Source organism: Camelina sativa, chromosome 10, assembly GCF_030686135.1.
Source record: "Camelina sativa cultivar CO46 ecotype springtype chromosome 10, ASM3068613v1".
NCBI classification, from domain to species: Eukaryota; Viridiplantae; Streptophyta; class Magnoliopsida; order Brassicales; family Brassicaceae; genus Camelina; species Camelina sativa.
This window is the reverse complement of record NC_141889.1, coordinates 21,763,400-21,784,455: the sequence shown is the minus strand read 5'-3', so window position 1 is coordinate 21,784,455 and position 21,056 is coordinate 21,763,400. Positions and strand designations below refer to the sequence as shown.

Sequence of the window (21,056 nt, the reverse complement as noted above, 5' to 3'; positions counted from 1 at the left end):
TTCACCTTTACTTTTTTTTACAAAGTATAAAGTATGAAATATATATACGATCAAAATTCAAAATAGAAAAGAAAACCAGATAACCTATGAGTTATCATTAACCGACACTAATAATATATATCGTGCACCACAATTAATTTGATTTGGACACCGAACAAACCTGTCCCGCGATACCGTTATCCAATCGTACCATGCCATTTCATAAAAAATGATCAGTACATTTTATTAATATTTGTTGTTACTTAATGTATTTCTCCATTGATTCGAATTATGTACTTAAATGTATTAATATCACCTGTTTCTTAATTATATTTTGCCTAATAATGCATAAATATTTGCGACCTAAATCCAAATATGTAAAGATTAAGAGTCATTTTGAGAAAGTTAAAAGGAGCCTAATCTCCACCCATAATTTGGTTATACACCAAACTGATCCACATTTATCTATAATAATGAAACATTTAGCTTACATGTTACTACTACTTTCTAAATTCTAGTTGCCATTATTGATTTTTTGCATGGGAGGAAATGTTGACTGATTCTTTCACTAAACTCTCCATCACATTAATTGTAGAAATGATATAAAAAAACAATGTTTTGTAGTGGAATAGAGATTCCACATTTCCACTCATCTCTCTGCCTCACCATCGGTGATGCTTCCACATTTGAACCAACAAGCTACTAGCATTAGATTCTCAATTTTTCTATAAGCACAGATATATATAATAAACTAAACTACTCACCAGTAACCATCAATTTAATAACAAATTTAGACTCCCTTTAGTGATTCTTCACATTTTTATGAATAACCCCCATAAATAGAAAATTTGTGGCCTTGACGGAGAAGCTTTCTATACTATCGTGTTGGAACCTTGATATGAATGCAAGCATATTATAAGGTTCTTCTTAATCGAGTACCAATGGATGAAACTCATAACATGTACTTACCTTTTATGATGTCCTTCTTATCTTCCTTTGTGCCTCTATAAAACGCAAGCAAGAAGCAAGTGAGTTTCATTCTTCTTCATTGGTCTATACTACAATGAAGAAGGAGATGAATAGAATTGCGAATGTAAAAGGAGTGATGAAAGGGAAGAACAACAAGTTGTTGTTGGTGAGTGTGAATGTTCTTGGAAGTGTTGGTCCTATAAGGTTTTTGGCCAACGAAGAAGATGAAGTTTCAACTGTTATCAACACAACTTTGAAAGCCTATGCTCGTCAAGGCAGGATCCCGGTTCTAGGGTTTGATGTCGATAACTTTATTTTCTACTCCATTAATGCCGGATTCAACAGTATTTCTACCGCACTCTTTACTTGTTTTCCGGAGTCACGTGAATTCTCGATTGATTTAACTTTATTTTTTAATTGTTTATCATTGTTTTGGTGTTAGCTTTGCATCCAGAGGAGAAGATAGGTTCAATGGATGTAACAAATTTCTTGATGTGCAAGAAAGAGTCACGGCCGTTGGCAAAAGTAGAAGGAATAAGAGAGAGTAAAGCTCGGATAGGCCATGGATGGAAAACTCGTCTTCTTCGGTCCATATTAGGAAAAATTCTATACAATTTACAAATTTAACTTTATACGACTCTGAAGTATTATAGACAATATTATCAATGTGATGTGATGTGGACGATTATTGTATCCTAACGTAAAGACATATACCAAAAAAATATTTGTGTGTTATTTAAAAACTTGCAAAATATTAAATCGTACCTTTCTTTATCTTCTTATTTATCGAGCATTTCCTTGGAAAATTACATATCGAGCTAAAACAGTTGACCATATACATCAACCATTGACCATCAATTAAAGCCACCACAATTTCAAAATGCAACGCCAATTTATCCATCGCAATATCAAACCATCATATGTCCTATATGACATGTTTTAAAAAAAAATACATTACCATTTTATAGTATTTTTAACATAATTATTCTTATTCGGATGAACGCACTGAGAGAAAACCTGGTTAGATTTATTTTGGATCCTGTGTTTTAATCTTGGCTTTTCGTTACAAAAGATCATGATCGTTGATTTAGCGGGTTTCAAATTTCTTTCGGAGAAACTTGCAAGTTGAAATAACCCGATTGGATTTATTTCAGATCCTTTTGTTTTAATCCACTATAATCCTTTTGCTTCAGATTTTCACTCTCTCTCGTCCAATTATGTTTCACTTTCTTTGTCATGAAACAGACCCATCATTATGCTCTGTACGAAAAGATAAATGGATTTTTACAAGAGCAGATTCTAACACGAAATGGTCTGTCTTCTCTTTTCTCTTAAATGTTTTTGGAATCTTGTTATTTAGAAGTTCGGCTCATATAGTTTCAGACTTTCAGGTTAAACTAAACTCAAAAGCCTGCTTTGGTCTATGCACTAAACTTATGCAATAAATTTTGATCTCTAATTATATGGTCTATGCTAGTCATTTCCTACTTAAAGCTAGTCCTTGCATGTGTAATTAAAACCAAGCTTGATTGTAATCATTGGAAACAATCCACAAATCCTTTTTTTGCTGTTTCTATGCCAAAACAGTCTTTATTATGAGAACCGTCTTATGAGGAATTTTATAATAACAACAACAATAGCGATTATCATCAGAACCAAAAGAAAAATGCAGCACAAACAACAACGCATTGTCAAAATAAAATTATCCGTAACAGGAAAGCCATGACCATGCCAGCAACCTCCAGCATCGGCTCCACATCGGTAGCAAAAATTATGTCCACATCTGCCAGTTATCAAGTAACTTGTGTTGAAACAAAAAAAAATTCATAATCAATGAAATCCAAAAAAGTACTATATGTGAGAATTAGAGATGATGATACATACCTACAAATTACACTGACGCATCCATGAGCAAGTTCAATCATGTGTTTACATTTTCTGCATTGACGCCACAATTTCTCATTTGCTAGATCTTTTAGCATTCCATCGTATTCTGTAGGATTTGGATGTAGCCATTTGTACTGGTCGCACGACAAGTTATTATGCCAAGGAACTTTGCAGTTGATGCAAAAGGGTTCACCGCATTTTACACAGCAACTCCTAACTCCAATAAGTTTAAAAAGATTGGTTTCCGAGATTAAAGTCGAGCACCTCGGATTTGGACAGTAAACTCTTTTCGTTACAGGAATCTTATCTTCTTGGATCCTTTTGCCCCACATCTTTTTTAGTTTAGGTGTCAAAAGGTTGACACAAGATCTATAAGTCAACATAGATTTGCATTGATAACCAGGACATGTCATTAGGCTTCCCATGGCTAGTCTCACCTCTATATGACTTTTCACACATTTAGAACAAAACATATGACCACATTCAAACATTAATGTCATCGTTCAAACAGATATTGCAAGTCTCTTTCTCATCAGGCATATCTATGATGATCTCTGAAGAGTTTGATTCTATTGCAATCTAATCATGATTGGTGTAATCGTTCATACTTATATTGCAAGTCTCTTTCTGAGCAGGCATACCTGTGATGATTTCGGAAGAGATTGCTTCTATTGCAAGTTCGTATACAAAATTAGCTTGATTTAGGTCATCTGCTGCTCGCACTAGGGTGCCTCCTTCCGCCGTAATATATGAAGATTTTTTTCTTAGGAGACGGTATACATTGACTCGATTATATAAATCGAGCTAATATATTATTTCTATTTTTATCTAAACGGGAAAAATAAATAGAAATAGGAATCTTAATATATGGAAGTAAAGAATCCCTATGTAATAAAGAATCCCTATGTAATAAAAAGCGGTATACACGGCATTTTTTTGTAATCAATACAATAACAGATGGAGTGTTTCTTTTCAGCACTTGACATCTCAGCCTCAACTTTCAACTTGGTATTGACCATCTATTAAAATCATTAGCCAATAATATTATAACAAATAATACAGATCAGTCTTTTTTTTTCCATGTCACATAATTATCTCGATTTATTGTTCTTCCCAGTTTGAGCGATGCGTTTAGCTTTCAATTTTTTGATCCGCCACACGCACTTGTGAACCTCAAACTGGTAAATTGAAGGGAGGATTTAGGTAGCAGCGTTGAGAGAGAGAGACGCATCATTGAGGTTTGATTCAGGGATTTAGTTCTTGATGAAACGTTTTGGAGGCTGCTTTGGTCTTGTGCTCTTGCCGTTGTTTACAACAGAAAGCTCCATACTTTGGCCTGATACGTAAGAGATTAGAGATTCATAAGATCCTACATTCACCACTACAACAAAAAAAATGTTAAGATTTTTTTCTTCATATATATTTCCACAGCTTAGGTTAAACAAAATTTGATTCCTTTACTAATCTAATCGAAGGAGGAAAAAAGTTAGGTCTTTGATCAGTATACGTTGAAATCAAACACAAACCTTGACGAAGAAGATGAAGAAAATGGAATATGTTCCGATTTTGCGTGCCGGAGAGAGAGAGAGACCAAACAAGTCAATATAATGAAAGGGTTTAGGGTCTAACCAGTGTTATAAACCAAATTCACTTTATTTTATATTCTAACCGGTTATCTACAATTGAAACTATGTAGTTTGGTTTTTTTTTTCTCTTTTTTTTTTGTGTGTGTGTGGCTAATGTTGCAAATTAGAGACAACACTATTTGGGGAAAGAAGACAAGTCACTATAATGTAAATGCGTTGTTGTTGTTGTTGTATGTGAACGAAATGCATAGACACATCACACATATGTCATTGTCAACAACTTAACATTGACAAATTATATGATTAAAGAGCCAAGATGGACAAATTTACAGATATTTTACATATAAATGAGTCTATAATAGTATTATTAATTCATGTTTAAGGTTTTAACGGCCCATCAATACAATAAACTAGGATGTATTGCTCTCTTCTTCTTCTAATACATCGGCTTCAACATTGAAGTTGGTGTTGACACTTTAGAAAAAATCAGCAGTCTATCAAATTAAAACAATTCATACAGGTCAACAGCCTAGGGAAGTTGGGTTTGAAGTGTTTTGGTAATGAGAAGTGTTAATGGACCGCATGATTGATCAAAACTCAAATAAAGAAGTATGTTGTGTTAGTCATAATAGCTTCTATTTTGCTATCTAGCACATATGCAAATTTTGGAGTGAGATTTACGGCTCATCAAGTAAAATTATAGCTACGGGAAAAAATTTCTAAAGATAATAGTAATTAAAAGAGTTGTTGGGTATAATCTGGATCCTGTCAAGGTAATTTGCTGAATCACCATAAATTTCTTAAAAAAAGAATACAAATTTGAAGTAAAAGTAAATTTTTCTGGAGAGGTATGGTGTTTTCTTTGGACAACATAATCATTTTTGTTATAACATATTTTGTCTTTAAACTTATTTGGTTGTTTATATAATCATGTTTCCAGTTATTACGTTATCAATATGATTTTTACGGAAAAAATCATTTTTTTCAAAAATCTCGATACAAAACAAATAACTCAAGCCAACTTAAAATATATATATATATATTTAAATCTTTATAATGATAAATATATATTAATTCAGTTATTTACAATATTAATTATTAACTAAAATAAAAGTAAAAATAAGTAATTTGTGACGGAACTTAGTTGACTCATATTTTGATTTTCTTTATGGATCAGACTTAAAACATTGTTTCAAATAATAAAATAAGATTTTTGTTGTTTTCTTAAAGTAAAATAAAATTTTCACTAAAAGAAGATACAAGAAAGGAAATTCATAATCTTGTATTTTTGCTAAGAGGATATCATTCAAGTGGTTACCTTATAAATATTAAAATGCATAAAGTATACAAAAAAAATTTGAGCAAAATTAGAATACTAAATTCCACTATTTACAAGATTTAAATCTTATTTATCTTAATCTACAACTAATTATTAAAAATAGTCTTCATACCAACAAGTTCAATTAAGAAAAAATTACAAACAACATATAATAAAATACAACAAAATAATAATAAAAAAGAAAAAAAATCAACCCCGCGGCGTAGCGCGGGTACTATCCTAGTCTATATAAAATTTATAAGTTGGTTACAAAAAACATTATAAATTAATTGGTCAATCCGTGGACTATATGAATACACTTAAGAATATTCCAAAAAATCTTCTTAAAGAGAATATTCCAATGATTTATAAAATTTTCTAAATAAAATCTTTAGTATTTCATGTATTATTACAAAATATATACTGTTAGGCATAAAAATATACTTTTAGGCGTAAAAAGGAATAAAATCTTGGCAATTTATCACACTTAATCGTGATTTCCGAGATCTTATTGTGTAGTTGAAAATAAAATCTTACCTAAGCACGGGTCATATTAAAAAACTTTCAGCAAACATTTTTCAAAAATTAAAATAAAAACAAACAACAAACATAATCATTTCTCATACATAAAATTACAAAATTAACAATATAAAACTTACAAAATATGTGTTTTTTTCAAGCATTATATTTAACATATGATTTAATTGCATAATGTTTTATCCAAAAAAACTTTTAAAAACAATCATATAAATTATATTTTATTCTAAAATTATAATATAAATAAAAGAAATTTTAACCCGTGCTCTAGCACGGGTCCTAATCTAGTTTTTGTGTATAATAGTGAAGTAAAGAAATCTTAGAAATAGAAATCATCTTAATCAGATTTGTGTGTGATTTTTTTTTAATACTATAGAGCAATTTTTAGTTTTGTCTTTTAGCTTGTAACTAGGTTAAACCCGCGCTACACCGCTGGATATTTTTTATAACTATTTTTAGATATATTGAATTATTGAAAATATATTTAAAAAATGAATTAACTGCAATAACTATGATTTATTCAATGATAGGAGATAAAATGCATTAATAAAATAAAAATAGAGAAATTTCAAATTTAAGATGACTGATAAATATATATATTTAAATCGGATAGACTTAAATACTTAATTGTATAAATAGCCTAACTAACTGTAATGTATGTTCTGTTTTATTTTCTTTACATTTTGTGGAAGATATATTATTAATATAGTTTAAATTTGTGATGTACTTTTTGTAGTTTATACAAATTTAATTATATAATCGTGATATAGTGTTTTTTTAATGGTTAAATTTTTTGTTATCAAGCATAATTTATTACATTTGTTTAGCATTCTTAAACTGCAATTTCAAAAACAAACCTTCCAAAAACTTAATTCCAGATAAAGCAAAACAAAAGCAACTATGCCATGAATATGAGCTCACATATTCAATCTGATATCAAACTGCAGTTTAGTTCTTAAAATAATTCAGTAATAGATCTAAAACAAACATCATTCAGCTAAATCTTATAGTTCCATACCAATATGGACAATGTTCACAAGCCATAATTTGTTTACATGATAAAGCTACCGACTTTATTCATAATCTTCAATCACCTAACAAGAAATACTCTAAAAGTGTCAAATTTCCCTTCTACCTTCGAATCAAGGCGAATACCGAATTCGCAACGAAATTCAATCAGGAAAACTCAAAAATTCTCTTCTACCCAAAACCACGAACACAAAGATAAATCAGAAAAAAAATTCATAAAAAAGTTTTAGATTCGGAGATGGCAGCACATTTTATTTTCCACATGATCCACAGTCTCGGCTTTTGCTTAACTCGATAGAATTGGAATCGAAAAAAATAGAAAGATCAGCTGCTAGAAGGGGGGGGGTTTATTGTATAACAACGCATTCTAGTTTTATTGTATTAATTAATACTCTTAAATTATTCATTTATCTTTTGGTAGTGACTCTTAAAATTATTCATATCCATCCACTAAATTCATTTTTCTCTCTTTCATTCATCTTACTTTACGTGAATTTATTTTAATTTCTTACGAGATCGTTTAATGTTAGTTCAGAAAGATTTGTGCTTACATTTCTTATTTGGAACACAACTCTAAATTCCATAGCCAAGCTCATTCTCAAAACTCTGGAAATATAAAGAATATATAGAGAGGAGTGAACATGATCATCATTCTAGCCATTAGAGTATATATGTAGATTAGTAAAATTAGGTTTGTGGGTATGTGGTTACATACATTTCATTGTACATTTTATTCAAGTATGAATGATATGAAATTGAAAGATGTCACTAGCCTTACTGTGACCTGAAGAAAATTGTTTGTCACATGATTAAAGAACTTATTTCCACCTATGAATGTGTTAGATCCGACATGTCATCATAATATTTTGTTTCATCTTGAGATCCTCTTGTTGAGTCTGAATAGTTCCGTTTGAGGTTTACACATTTGTTCTTGATTTTCGAGTTCCCAGCTTCCAAGACCTCATCCTTTACGATAGTTTCCAAGTGGGTCTTCTTAATATATTGGTTTAAATTTTCAATTTCTAGTAACATAACATGGTTGGTCACATGGAGAGGTCGATACAACTTTTTATGTGAGACACAGAGACTAGGAAACATTATTATATATATTGGATTAATCAAGAATCCAAAGAAAGGAAATATTCACATCGTTTAAAGTTGTATATATTGGAAGGTGGAGGAGAAGAAGATGTGGTATCACCAACCATGACCTCAGCCGGTGAATTTTGTGAGGGAGAAATTGATGGGAACATGTTTTTCTTATACAATTTCTTATCTCAAACAGAGAGTTCAACATCTTCTTCTTCTTCTCCTTCTTCGGACGGCTCAGCCATTAATTTAGGGGCCATCGACCTCTCTAGTCAACCTCTTTTTCTCTGTCCTTCTTTACGTTTCAAAGTTGAAGAGCTAAAACGAGAGGATAAATTTTCGAAAAGCTTTATCCCGTTCACTACTTCTCCTCACTTCCCTAGTCCAAGACGCACTAATCAACAAGTCAAGTATTTGCTTGATTCTGACAGCCCCGACGACGACATTTGTAAGCTCCCTATTGTCCCTCTCTTTTGGTGCAATGATAAAGAACCTAACTATGACCAATTCAGTTGCGGAGCATGTCGAAGTTCCAATCTTGGCACAGGCTATTATTTTTGTGTCACATGTCATAGAACGTTCCACAAAGAATGTGTGGAGTCTCCACTTGAGATCAATCACCCTTCTTATCCTTTTCAACCTCTTCAACTTGTCAGTCCTCCATACATTAGCATTGTTGACATTGCGACTTGTAGGACTTGCACATGTTGTGAGAAGTTACTCTATAACCTAAGTTATGATTGTCCTACCTACAAGCTTACTTTGGATCCGGTTTGTGCAATGAAGTCAATACCATTCGTTATAGACCACCCAAAACAACATCTCCATCCTCTCACCTTTTTCCCTAAACAAGCATTTCTCCCGTGCAATGTTTGTGGCCTGATTAAAGAATATATTCCCACCTATGCTTGTCTTCGATGTGTTTTTGTAGTCCATCAAGATTGCATCTATTTTCCACATGTCATTAAAATATCTCGTCACCACCACCGTATCTCTTTTATCTCTTCTCTTCCATGCGGAAAATGGTTTTGTGGAGTCTGTCGTCGAGAGGTTGATAAGAATTATGGTGCGTTTACTTGTAACAAGTGCAGTGATTATTTTGTCCATACAAGATGTGCATTGCGGAGAGACGTGTGGGATGGAGAGGATCTCAATGGAATACCTGAAGAAGATGAGTTCATTGTCGAGCCATTTGAGACTATAGCTAATGGAATAATATTCCATTTCTCTCATAGCCATCATCTGAAAATCAAGATTTGTGAAGTTTATGAAGAAGACAAGTGTTGTCAAGCTTGCGTCCTTCCAATCTACGAGGGTAATTATTATTCGTGTATAGATCAATGTGACTTTTTCCTCCATGAAACATGTGCGAATGCTCCTCGCAAGATACATCATCCATTGCATCCTCGACCACTAACGCTAAAGGTAGTCGGTAATGGAAATTATGAGGGTTATGGTCGCTTCAGATGTGATATTTGTGGACGTGAAAGTTGTGGTTTCGTCTATAAGAGTCTTGTAGGAGTAGGAGAGTGGAGTTACAGTCTAGACCTACGGTGTGCCTCGGTTTCTGAACCATTTGAATATCAAGGCCACGAACATCCTTTATTCCTAGCTTTATCGCGAGAAGAAGAATTATCAACCATATGTCAAATCTGCCAAGAAGTCACTTTTGAAAGAAAAGAGGATCGAAAACTAAATTGCATCGAATGCGATTATATTATATGTTTTAGGTGTGCTACCTTACCATTCAAGGCAAGGTATAAGCATGACAAACATTTCCTCACGTTTTGGAAGGTGAAAGAGGAAAGTGATCATTCCGGCTGGTGCGAGGTATGCGAAAAAATAATCATATATTCAAGAAAAGGTGGGTTTTATGCGTGCGATGACTGTTGCACCACTATCCATGTTGATTGTTTGCTTGGGGAGGATATGTATATGAAACATGGTGAAAGCATAAGGATTAGTGGGCACCAGTTTCAAATTATTCGCAACAGTATGACTCGGCCATTTTGTCATGAACGTTACGGTGAAGAACACCGTTGTCCACAAAAAGTAGTTTTTAAATTAGAAAACAAGACATTTTGTTCTTTACGTTGTTCATAATTTATCCACCTAAAGATTACTCTGCCATCTCTCGTATGTGCTTCGACATCGTCTTTTTCGGTTATTTGCACTCTAGTCTTCTTTTTCCATTGAAACACATTGTAATCTTCGATATATATCTCACCAGGAATTTCTTGTAATCTCAATGTTTTTTTTTTGGTCTCCGTCTTCTTTGTTTCAATAACTGATTCTATATGAGACTCTTTGTTTATTATTCTTTTCTTTAAAATTTTGTTTGATGCTGCTTGTAGTTATGTTTCTAAGCATACGTAACTAAATAGCAGGTGAGAAAGAGATGGTATAATTAAGCTCAATAAAAAGTTCTTGGACGTTCTCCATGAGTATGGGTGAATCTGATTATAATTTCAAAGACATCTGTAATATCAAAGACGATATGGATATTAAGAGACCGACCATCATCACTAAAATAGATTGATGAAGTTCTTACTCATTTTGGCTAATAGTAACTGAGGAAATAGCATTGTGACCATTCAAACAAGTTGTTAATTAACGGGTTTTTTTTATGGACTAGATTTTTGTCAATGGATTTTTGCACCCAACAACTTTCTCCATGCTTTTCAGTTTCTTGTTAAGAATTTGGTATACATATATATAAATTAAAAAATACATATTGTATACCTCAACTTAATTATAGCACTATAGTTTCTTACATTAAGAGATATGATCATAAATTGAATATATTGCAACTTCTTCTTACAAAATTCAGTTTTTCTTTCTAGTCCTTTAAAACTTTTTATTGTATTTTAGTACTTGTTAAAGGAGCTAGCGTATCCTATCAGATTAATTTTTTATATAGATATCTGGAGAACATTGAGCATACAAATTACCATTTGCTAGCACATTGAAAAATGGTGAAGTAACACATGGCATGATCCAATAATAACCCCATTGATATGAGACAAATCCTTTCTGATACTTTGCCTCCAAAATTTCCATTTGATCCGATCATATGCCTGACTAATGAATGCGTTATATGTGTTGAGTTCGTGAAAGGGATTTTGAGCTCAATGATTCTTGACGACAGCTTATAAAATAAAATTATTCGGGTTACTTCGCTATGTTTAGATCATGCATTCAAACGATAGGAAAATGTAACAAACACAACAAGTGAGTTGGGGAAGGGTCTGGGAATAATATTTTTTTTAAACGTATGAGCACATATTTTCTCTAATGACACACTCTTGAATTGTCTGTATAGACTGCAGGTCTTAGAAAAACCAAAATAACAAAAATGTATTAAATTGATCATACATTTCCCGTGTAGATATTGAGATTTTCAGTTTTGACCACATTTTAGGGGGTGTATTCAAAATAGGATTTTGGATGATTTTGGAGGATTTATGATATTCAAGATTTTAGGAGATTTACAATGAGTTTTTAAGATAGTTTGGTAGATTTATTATTATTTTCTATTTTTGAAAAAAAAATAGTTTGTGATTTGATAAGATTTGATGAGACTTATAACTGGAGTTTTAAGAGATTCTCAAGTCCAGAAACGAGTGATGTTCATATAACATAACACAAAGATTAAAACAATAAAATACGTATAGAACAATATAGCACAACTCAAAGATTTGAAGAACAAAGAAACTTACCCTGAATGAATCATAATACACTTCCGTAAACAGCCCGATCCATTGTGAAGGTCTGTAGCAAGAGCAGCCCAGACAAACGAAACATATTCACATGAAAATAACAAATGATCACACGTCTCCAAACGACCATTACAAAAACCGCATTACACATCGTGAATGAATCATAAAGGAGAACTTAGCTTTTAATATTATCTTAGCTTTTATGATTCATTCACGGTAATATACACATCGTTTCCAACACAATAATACTTGTCTGGGCAATATACACATCGTCTCCTAATATTATTGTGTTGAATAATATTATCTTTGCTTTTAGGTTCGCAAAGACTTCCGTAAACGAGAGAGGATAATAGAACAGAGGTTGAGATAATAGAGATAGAGCCCAAATTTTTTTTATATTGCAAAATCGTAATTTGTTTTTTTTAACCAATCCTTCAAAAACACACTTTGGAAGGTGGGATTTTTTAAATAGGATTGCCCTTACAAAAATGTACCCAAAGTCTCTTACAATCCCTATTATGTTTTTCTATAAAAAAATAGAATTTGGTTTTGAATAACAGTAGATTTGTTATGATTTTTGCAAATTGTTGATTGAATAACAGTGGATTGTGAGTGATTTTGAATGATTTTTAACAAATTCCATATTCAATAACAGTGGATTTGAGATGTGATTTTAAAATCACTAATTGAATAACAGGAGATTTTTTAAAAAATCACAAATCCACCAAAATGATGTTTTGAATACACCCCTTACTATCGTTGTTTTGTGTTCAAGTCTGTATGTTTTACTTTAAAGTTCACACTATTAAATTTTCCTTGATGTAGTATATTTCAGTCAATTAAATTATCAATCCACAATCTGCATTAATCAACTCACTAAGAATAAACAAAGTTGCTTAATCTATTCTTAACAGGAATTGGTTTGTTGTAACAATCTTAACTAGCAAACAAATTAAAGAAAAGAAACAGAACACAACTAACAACAAACTTTAATTCAAGATTAAACAAGTGAACCTTGGGCAAGGTAATTGACTTGGGAGATAGCTAACCAATCCTAGATGTCCAGGCAACAATCAAGAACAATCCTATGGCTAAGGACACTAATGCAAATCAATCCATTTCCATGGTAGAGATTCCTATGCTAATCAAGTGATAATCAACTTTTTTCAAAGGCAATCAAAAAGCTAGCATGCATTAAGAACAAGTCTCAATACCACTAAGCACCATAATCATCAATTTCCATTGGCTAGAAATGCAAAGCTCTTGAATAGTTTGGTTCAGGAATTTCATCAAACACCTTCTGGGCAATGGAAATCCTAATGTCTAGATTCAAGCTTGATCAAGGCTTTCCAGCATTATTAACACTAAACAATATAGGAAACAGATAAATAAGGCTCTAGACATCAAAGATAAATCATCTATCTCCCTAATCTACCTAGCCCAAAGTTCTAATGATCTACTCACTCATCATCATGATCACACAAAGGAAAGAGTTTGATCTTTGTGAAATCATAATAAGAGATTATAGATTAAGAGATTTGAAAGAGAAATTGCTATTAAAAAAACTTAGAAGTACTCAATCATTCAACAAACCAAGAGTAAACAAGCTTAAGAACCCTAAGTGGCTGCTAAACAAAAGATAAGATAAGAGATAAGAGATAAATCTCCCCTTAATAGGGTTAGAGTATTTATAGCAAAATAAAAGGGAGCCGGGTCGACCCAGTTCAAACCGGGTCAAACCCGGATCAAAACTAAAACAAGTGTGGTGATGGTCTCACACGGCCATGCTTTGGCCGCTGGTCCTAACCGCTGGTCTCACAAGGTCATGCTTTGGCCGCTGCTCTTGGCCGCTGCTCCAAACAATCTTCCTCTTACTAAACTCCATCGGCCAGCTCTTGACCGATTGGGATGGCCGCTGGTCTTCACTCGGCCACCGTTTGGGCGCTGTTCTTGGCTGCGTGTGGCTCCTGTCTTCACTCTGGCTGTATATACGTTCACTCAAACAGGTATAACTCTTTACACGCACATCTGATTGGCCTGAAATAACCTCCATTGCAAAGCTTACTCAATTTCCAATTAACTTCAATGTAGAGCTCTGGAGCTAAATCCCAAGGAAAGGTCTTCATACGAGTCGATCTTTGAGAGACTGCAAACTGGTTCCGAATCATCAATCATCTTGTGTGAATCCAAATGTGTGTCTTCCATTATATTGCTAATTATTGACTTATGTGGCTCCAAAGCACACTTTCCTTGTACATCTCTACTCCATCATCTGAGATAACAAACTTGATGCAAAATGCAACCTAAACAACCTAAATGCTTATGAATATGTACAAAATAACGAAGAATTAAGCTGTAAAATTACATAAAAACGTAAGATATCAACTGAGCTCTTCTAGAAATTCTCGAAGACTCAAGACAAGCTTAGGCCTAGGAGGGGGTTTGGAAATAGTTTTCAACCAGCAATAGACACGCCTCGGTTAGAACCTCACTAGCTGCGTCATTGCCCCAAGCGCAAAGATGGTTTGTACTCCACGAAAGCCTCTTTCTTTTATAGTCACCCAGTACCCATCAACTTTATCTGTGCTTCCAAAGTGGGATTCTGTTCCTGAACAAAATAAATAAATAAATCTCAACTTCAAATCCAATTACGCCAACAAGTATATCCAAATATAATAATAAAAGTCATGATCTAAAAACATTAAAAGATTAAGACTAAGTATGGTAGGAGCTGCGCGAACGCAAACCCCCTATACCACAAATAATGACGCAGGCCCTTCCTCTTGGCGAAGACCTTAAGCTACCCCACGATATGTGCAATGTGGACACTAGCCTAGGCCACTCGTCATCTTGATCGCGAGTTGACACCGTCCAGGTAAGTGATTTGCTCGATACATCTGCTTCTTTATTTATAGCCATGCTTCCCCAGTCATTGTATTGGGTCTGAGCGATGTGGGATGTTTAGATTTTAACACATCCTTCCGTTTGAATTTCCTGGTTTCTAACAACGTGCTGTTATCTCAAAACTGCGTAAGTTTTTGTGTTGTCCACATGGGCCGGACGCTCTAGGCCCAAGTAATGTCTGGTTGTTGTTGGTTTGTTACTACTATATTCGTTGTTCCCCCTTCGGTTGGAAACTCTCAAAATCTCTCAATCAGCTTCTCTCTGCTAAATTCTGAAGAATCTCAAACGCAGACAACTCAATACAAAGCTCCTCAAAACCCTAAAACCCCAATCTCTCCATCTTCTTCTTCCATCTCTCTCTCGTTGACTCTGCTCTTCTTCTGGTAATTTTTGTTCTTCATCTAATCTTTCTGCGAATTCATTCGCCCGTAGAGATTACATGTCCCGTGGACCATCTTATTCGATTGATTTCGTTCTGTTTACATCTGCTTCGATGAGATTCCCAGGTTTTCGTTTCGAAAACTAAGTATAGGTTGTATAGAGATGCAATAGATCTAGGGTTTGTATGTGATAGAGCTGATTTCAGGTTCTTGTTTGCTGATGTAAATCTCAATCATATGATTAGTTTATGGATTTGTAGTTGTGATTAAAATTTGTGGTTTGTACTTTGACTACTGTGATTGTGCTGGTGGGTTTCTAAATTAATCTTTTGTTTTTTCTCAGATTCAGTCTTATATCTGTGGTTTTTTTAAGAAAAATTTGGCGGTGAAGATGTCGGGAGCATTGAATATGACTCTTGATGAGATTGTTAAGAGGGGTAAGACTGCAAGGTCTGGGGGAAGAGGGAATTCACGTGGTCGTGGTCGTGGTCGTGGTCGTGGTCGTGGTCGTGGTCGTGGCCGTGGTGGTGGGTCAAATGGTTTTCTTGGCGGTGGAAGAGGAGGAGCTGGACCTGCTAGAAGAGGTCCTCTTGCTGTGAATGCTCACCCATCATCTTTCTCCATTAACAAGGCAAGCTCGAAAATCTGGGAACTTCTATGTGTATGATTTTGAAAGTCTTGAGTTTCTGTGGTATCAAAGCATTTTACTTCATCATGCTTATAGCTAAACGATGGGAGAAGCAGGTTTTCTCGTAGATGCTAGAAGCCTTCTGATGATAGTTTGACATTCTTTAACACTCAGAACCTCGTCTAGGAGATGATTTCATTTAGAAAAGTCTCTTACCTCTGCAATTTCGGTGTACTTTTGGGTTTTTTTGTGGTTAAATTTCAAGGACTTTGGCGGACATGCATGGACATGTGCACGAGTTCTTGTTTTTTTGACCACTGTGCTTTTTAGATGAAGAGCTTGAGTGAGTTAAAAAGGTCAAAGTTTCTTCATCCAGAACAATGGCATTGCTACTTGAAAATTTTGACTTGTGGTGTTGTAGCGTTTGGGGGGAACGTTCAGTAACTGTTGTGGCAGTAAATACGCTATGTCGTAGCTTACCTCTACACAGTTTATTTGCATCATGCGTGAAGTTATTGATGAGCCTCTTGCTACATCTGGATTTTCTTCTGCGTGCTATGAACGTCCTGGTTTTTCCTTTATCATCATAGTGGTATAAAGAGTTGTTTTGGAACCGGAGCAGTGAACAATATGCAGCTGGTCAAAATTCATTCTTCCTCCTTTTCATTTTGGTTTTCTCATTGGGTGGTTCTTGACTGCTTTGTGGAGGAGCACTTTCCTTTGACTGGTTTTTGCTCTTTCAGACAAATGGATGGTCTCTTCTTTGGAATTATTTTTCATTGACGTTGTTTCTGAAGTTTGACAGACATGTTGTACTGAAATGATTATGTTCTTTTGAATAGCCTGTCCGTAGGGTGAGGAGCTTGCCATGGCAAAACAGTTTGTTTGAAGATGGCCTAAGAGCTGCTGGGGTATCAGGAGTTGAAGCTGGAACCAGGCTCCATGTTACAAATCTGGACCAGGGTGTAACAAATGAAGATATAAGGGTAAATATAATCTGGCTTTGTATATTTTGTGCTGTTGGTATCTTGAGAGGGGAGACACTTAACTTCGTCTCTATGGGATCTAGGAACTCTTCTCTGAGATTGGGGAGGTAGAGCGTTATGCCATTCATTACGATAAGAATGGGCGTCCAAGTGTAAGTCTCATGAATCTTTAGCAGTCCCTTTCTCTTCATGATTGTAAAAAAGATCGTCTTATAGTCTCCTTTTCTTTGTTTCCATGCTATTATAGGGCACAGCTGAAGTGGTATATCCAAGAAGAAGTGATGCAATTCAAGCTCTGAAGAAGTACAACAATGTATTATTGGATGGAAGACCAATGAGACTTGAGATTTTGGGTGGCAACAAGTCTGATGCTCCTTTATCAGGTCGTGTGAATGTGAATGTCACTGGACTCAACGGAAGGCTGAAGAGGACTGTTGTTATCCAGTATGAATTTCTGTCTTTTGTCCTTTAATGTCCGTGCTTGCATGAATAACTGTTGAGAGTCTAAAGCCAAGAATTACACAACCTTTTCTGGTATTTGCAGACAAGGAGGAGGGAGAGGAAGAATTAGAGGAGGGAGAGGAGGAAGAGGTCCAGCTCCTACTGTCAGTCGCCGCCTTCCAATGTAAGTATATCTTTAATACGCATAGTGTAGAACCAAACTGAGATTCATCGAATTGAAACAGATTTGAGTTTCATATTAGTCCTAACAGTTACAGAAATATTCCTAATTTGGTGTAACGAAAAATATAATTTATTTCTCTTGGTGGCAGTCATAATAACCAGCAAGGAGGAGGGATGAGAGGAGGAAGAGGCGGGTTCAGTAGTAGAGGAGGGCGTGGTGGTGGTGGTGGTGGTCGTGGTCGCGGTGGTGGCAAAGGAAACGGAAAGAAGCCAGTAGAGAAGTCAGCTACTGATCTTGACAAAGATCTTGAGAGCTATCACGCAGATGCCATGAACATCTCTTAAAACCGCAGAAAGGAAATCAGTGTGTCTTACTAACTAGTTTCAGATGATACCTTGCTTCTCTTTTTTCATGTCCTTTGTGGTTTGTTGGAGTTTGATTGTGTAAAGTAAATGAAAATTGTTTAGAATCTAGTCTTCTTAAGTTTTACCTATTGAAACTCTTCAAAGTTACTTCCAGCAATTATGAGTAGTTTGGAAAATGACACCAGATTTTGAGCAGTTGGGACAAAATTTTATTGTCTCGGACAAATGTAACCGGATTATATAGACACTCTCACACATCTATAAAACCTAGAATCGAATATACAAAACCAAACTTGATCCAATCACTATCAACCCGGCATAAGACTACCTCTCAGGAGCAACATTGTCGTTGAATACGAATTCTCCAGAATTGCTTCGATGGAAAAGCTTCTCCACAACTTCATCCCAATTCTTCTTCTTCGTTTTTGACTCCGCGGATGCTTCTCCATTACTACATTCTTCTTCTTCTTCCGCGGTGGACACTGCGTGAGGGATATTTAGACTCACCGCTCTCTCCAATGCATCTTTGTGCTCTTTCTCTAAAGTGTTAAGCCTCTCCATTCTCTTCTCTTTTGGTGGCACTGTTACCACTGTCTCTGAACTCTTCTCTCTCAATATCTGTAACCACACATCACAAATCCCTTATTTGGTTGTGATAGTCTTGTCTTTATTTACTCAACTAGAACCAAAGAGTAAAAATAAAAATTCACCTGCAATGCCTTTTCTGCTTCTCTTTCAATCCATAGAATAGCATGATCAGACGTTGCATTCGACGATAATACAATATGTTCAAATCTACCATCCACTGGAATCGCTGTTCTCACTTCAGGAGGAAACCTTCCACATCTAAAAATACAAACAATAAATCAGAAAAGAATCACAGAAGAAAATAGCACACTAACTTCACTATTTACCTGCAAAATTTTCGCTCAACGATATGATAAATTCGACCGGGAGCATAAAGTCTTCTAGGATCTCTTAGTTTCCGACCTTCCGGTATAAAAGTGTCCCTCAAACAAACTAGAAACAACAAGCAAGGCAAGCTGTCCACCAAACAACAAATACAAAATGTTGAATTCAACCTATGATAAGTTCATACCTACCAACAGCCAAAACATAAGGATTAATAAGTCCGACACTTACCAGAATAGTGACTTGAATATATCCTCTAATGGTGTCGCTGTTCTTGGTAAAAAATCATCCTACAACTTAACTTAAGTCAGTCAATATGTTATTCTTACTCTTAAGAAACTTAAAAGCTGTAGATACCTTTCTTAACAACCAAACAAGCTACCTAAAATAAGTACAAAATTTTATCAGAATATTCTGACCAAACTCAAGAAGCAACAAGGAAAATTCAATTGGTCGATTCCATGTATATAGCACAAAAGCATATTCTTTACTTACGGATGATGATTATGAGTTATGACAATGCTTTGTCAACAATGAACCAACCACCACGATCCAACAACACAGTTACAAAATTATTCATATCAAAATTCTAAACTATAAAAAATTCAACTCTTTTTTATAATATCAAAAGAAAACAGTTGTCAAAATCAAATCTCTAACCCATAAAACAACTAAACCATAAATAAATTCAACTAAACCATTTGTCAAAATCAGCTAAATTTACGCATATTTTGCCTCTAGATTACGCTAGTCTAATATTTCTTGAATCATTGTCACAATATCAAATAACAAAAATTATAATAAAATTAAAAACTAACCTGTAAAATAACGGAGAAGATGACGTCAGCATACTTAACGGCGAGATTAAGAGACATACACCTCGCCGGAGCCAAAGCAAAACACCGAATCTTACTCCTCGGAATACAACCGATCATCGCCGGAGTATTCACAACCAAAACCGCCATCAACGCCGCAACACCAGACCCCAAAGAGTGACCAGCGAAAACCAAATCGTACTCTTTACCATTTTCTTCCCAAACTCTCCTAAGCGTCTCAGACTCTTGATTCAGAACCCAAGCCGCAGATTTCAAAAGCCCACGATGCACGAACCCACCACCGAGCATCTTCTGACCCAACTTGTTATCTAATAGAATCTTGTAATCGCTCTCTTTAGCTAAGTTCAAGCCACGGATGGCTAGTACGATCTCACGGTGATTGTGGTCGACGTAGATGATGTAAGGTGGAGATCTGCCTTGGGTTTTTTCGTGGGTCACACGTTTGATGACCCAGTCAGGGTTTAGATCGAAGGATCCAAGTGAAGGTGAGATTTTTGGGTTTCTGAGATCGGGTTCGTAGACGGCGAGGATCACGCGGCTGATCCTTGGGATTGGTTCGAACTCTTCGGGTGTTGCTGATGTCCATGTGGCACTGTCGTCGGAGCCTACGTGTGTGCATCGTTTCCATATCCACCGACTGAATCCTACGCAGAATACGCATTCTAGTCCACAAGCTACTGACATTTTTTTTTTTTGATCTCTAATTCCAAAGGTGAGATTTTTATGAAATTGGGTTTTTGAAGAGATGAGATTTGGGGTTTTTGGTAGGAGGAAAAATTGAAACTTTTGAATCTGAAGAGTTAAGATTAAGATTTGGGGAAATACATGGAAAAAGAAGATATTGCAAATTAGAGCGAAAAAGGGTTAAAGAAGAAGAAGAAACCAGCTAAGAGTAAAAAAGACAGATAAGAAGAGAGATGATGATCTCTAATGGGTGTTTCGAGACAGAGACACTGAGACAGAGACAAAGCAGCCCAAAAAGCAAGAATTGAAGAACATGTCTTTCATTCAATAACCCCAAATTTTTAATTGTACAAGTCTTTTGAATTATGGAAAATTATTTGATTCTCTCTTTATACAAGAGACTGAGAGAAGCTAATGTTGACTAGTATTTTTTTAATTTTCAGGTTATTAGTATTATTTTGTTTGCCGACCAGGTTATTATTATTATTATTTTTTACTTCTTTCTTTTATCTGAATGCACTTCTGAATTTTCAGTGTGCTTGTTTATCTCTTTTCCGTCATTTACATTAACGACGAAAATAACTGATGTTAATTTTTTTTTGTTTTTGTGTCTCTTATGAGAG

General features: G+C 34.8%; 4 protein-coding genes, 1 long non-coding RNA gene, 1 other non-coding gene and 2 pseudogenes across 8 annotated transcripts; 3 read left to right on the top strand and 5 right to left on the bottom strand.

Moving 5' to 3' along the window:
- Window positions 1–1,042: 1,042 nt before the first annotated feature.
- Window positions 1,043–1,575, top strand: LOC104719388 (uncharacterized). The gene is made up of 2 exons (XM_010437310.3): window positions 1,043–1,292; window positions 1,391–1,575. Exons 1-2 carry the CDS (start codon window positions 1,043–1,045, stop codon window positions 1,573–1,575), a joined length of 435 nt encoding a protein of 144 aa, XP_010435612.1.
- An 883-nt stretch (window positions 1,576–2,458) lies between these two features.
- On the bottom strand, window positions 2,459–3,579 carry LOC109126883 (E3 ubiquitin-protein ligase RSL1 pseudogene; annotated as a pseudogene). The gene is made up of 3 exons (XR_015568246.1): window positions 3,477–3,579; window positions 2,833–3,377; window positions 2,459–2,731 (listed from the first exon to the last, which is right to left on the bottom strand). The product of XR_015568246.1 is annotated as an E3 ubiquitin-protein ligase RSL1 pseudogene (transcript).
- Window positions 3,580–3,701: 122 nt separating this feature from the next.
- LOC147936346 (uncharacterized) lies at window positions 3,702–4,468 on the bottom strand. Its single transcript, XR_015568155.1, has 2 exons — window positions 4,362–4,468; window positions 3,702–4,216 (listed from the first exon to the last, which is right to left on the bottom strand). It is a non-coding gene; the product is annotated as an uncharacterized LOC147936346 (long non-coding RNA).
- A 3,985-nt stretch (window positions 4,469–8,453) lies between these two features.
- LOC104720531 (uncharacterized) lies at window positions 8,454–10,708 on the top strand. The gene has a single exon (XM_010438423.3). It carries the CDS (start codon window positions 8,512–8,514, stop codon window positions 10,495–10,497), a length of 1,986 nt encoding a protein of 661 aa, XP_010436725.1. The 5' UTR covers window positions 8,454–8,511; the 3' UTR covers window positions 10,498–10,708.
- Window positions 10,709–14,493: 3,785 nt separating this feature from the next.
- Window positions 14,494–14,635, bottom strand: LOC147936345 (U4 spliceosomal RNA; annotated as a pseudogene).
- Window positions 14,636–14,838: 203 nt separating this feature from the next.
- LOC147936344 (U1 spliceosomal RNA) lies at window positions 14,839–14,996 on the bottom strand. Its single transcript, XR_015569498.1, has one exon. It is a non-coding gene; the product is annotated as a U1 spliceosomal RNA (small nuclear RNA).
- A 234-nt stretch (window positions 14,997–15,230) lies between these two features.
- On the top strand, window positions 15,231–18,129 carry LOC104719387 (THO complex subunit 4D). The gene is made up of 7 exons (XM_010437308.3): window positions 15,231–15,400; window positions 15,741–16,028; window positions 16,868–17,011; window positions 17,095–17,163; window positions 17,259–17,455; window positions 17,556–17,636; window positions 17,785–18,129. The coding sequence occupies exons 2-7, from the start codon at window positions 15,789–15,791 to the stop codon at window positions 17,978–17,980; spliced, it is 927 nt and encodes a 308-aa protein (XP_010435610.2). The 5' UTR covers window positions 15,231–15,400; window positions 15,741–15,788; the 3' UTR covers window positions 17,981–18,129.
- A 58-nt stretch (window positions 18,130–18,187) lies between these two features.
- On the bottom strand, window positions 18,188–20,879 carry LOC104719386 (uncharacterized). 2 transcript variants are annotated; one of them, XR_015568621.1, is made up of 5 exons: window positions 19,732–20,798; window positions 19,145–19,209; window positions 18,916–19,044; window positions 18,712–18,847; window positions 18,188–18,619 (listed from the first exon to the last, which is right to left on the bottom strand). XR_015568621.1 is itself a non-coding variant. In XM_010437307.3 (5 exons), the coding sequence occupies exons 1-5, from the start codon at window positions 20,431–20,433 to the stop codon at window positions 18,326–18,328; spliced, it is 1,320 nt and encodes a 439-aa protein (XP_010435609.1). In that variant the 5' UTR covers window positions 20,434–20,879; the 3' UTR covers window positions 18,188–18,325. The 2 variants fall into 2 exon arrangements, 1 of the variants encoding a protein (XP_010435609.1); XM_010437307.3 differs by having other exon boundaries at window positions 19,145–19,203; window positions 19,732–20,879.
- Window positions 20,880–21,056: the final 177 nt, after the last annotated feature.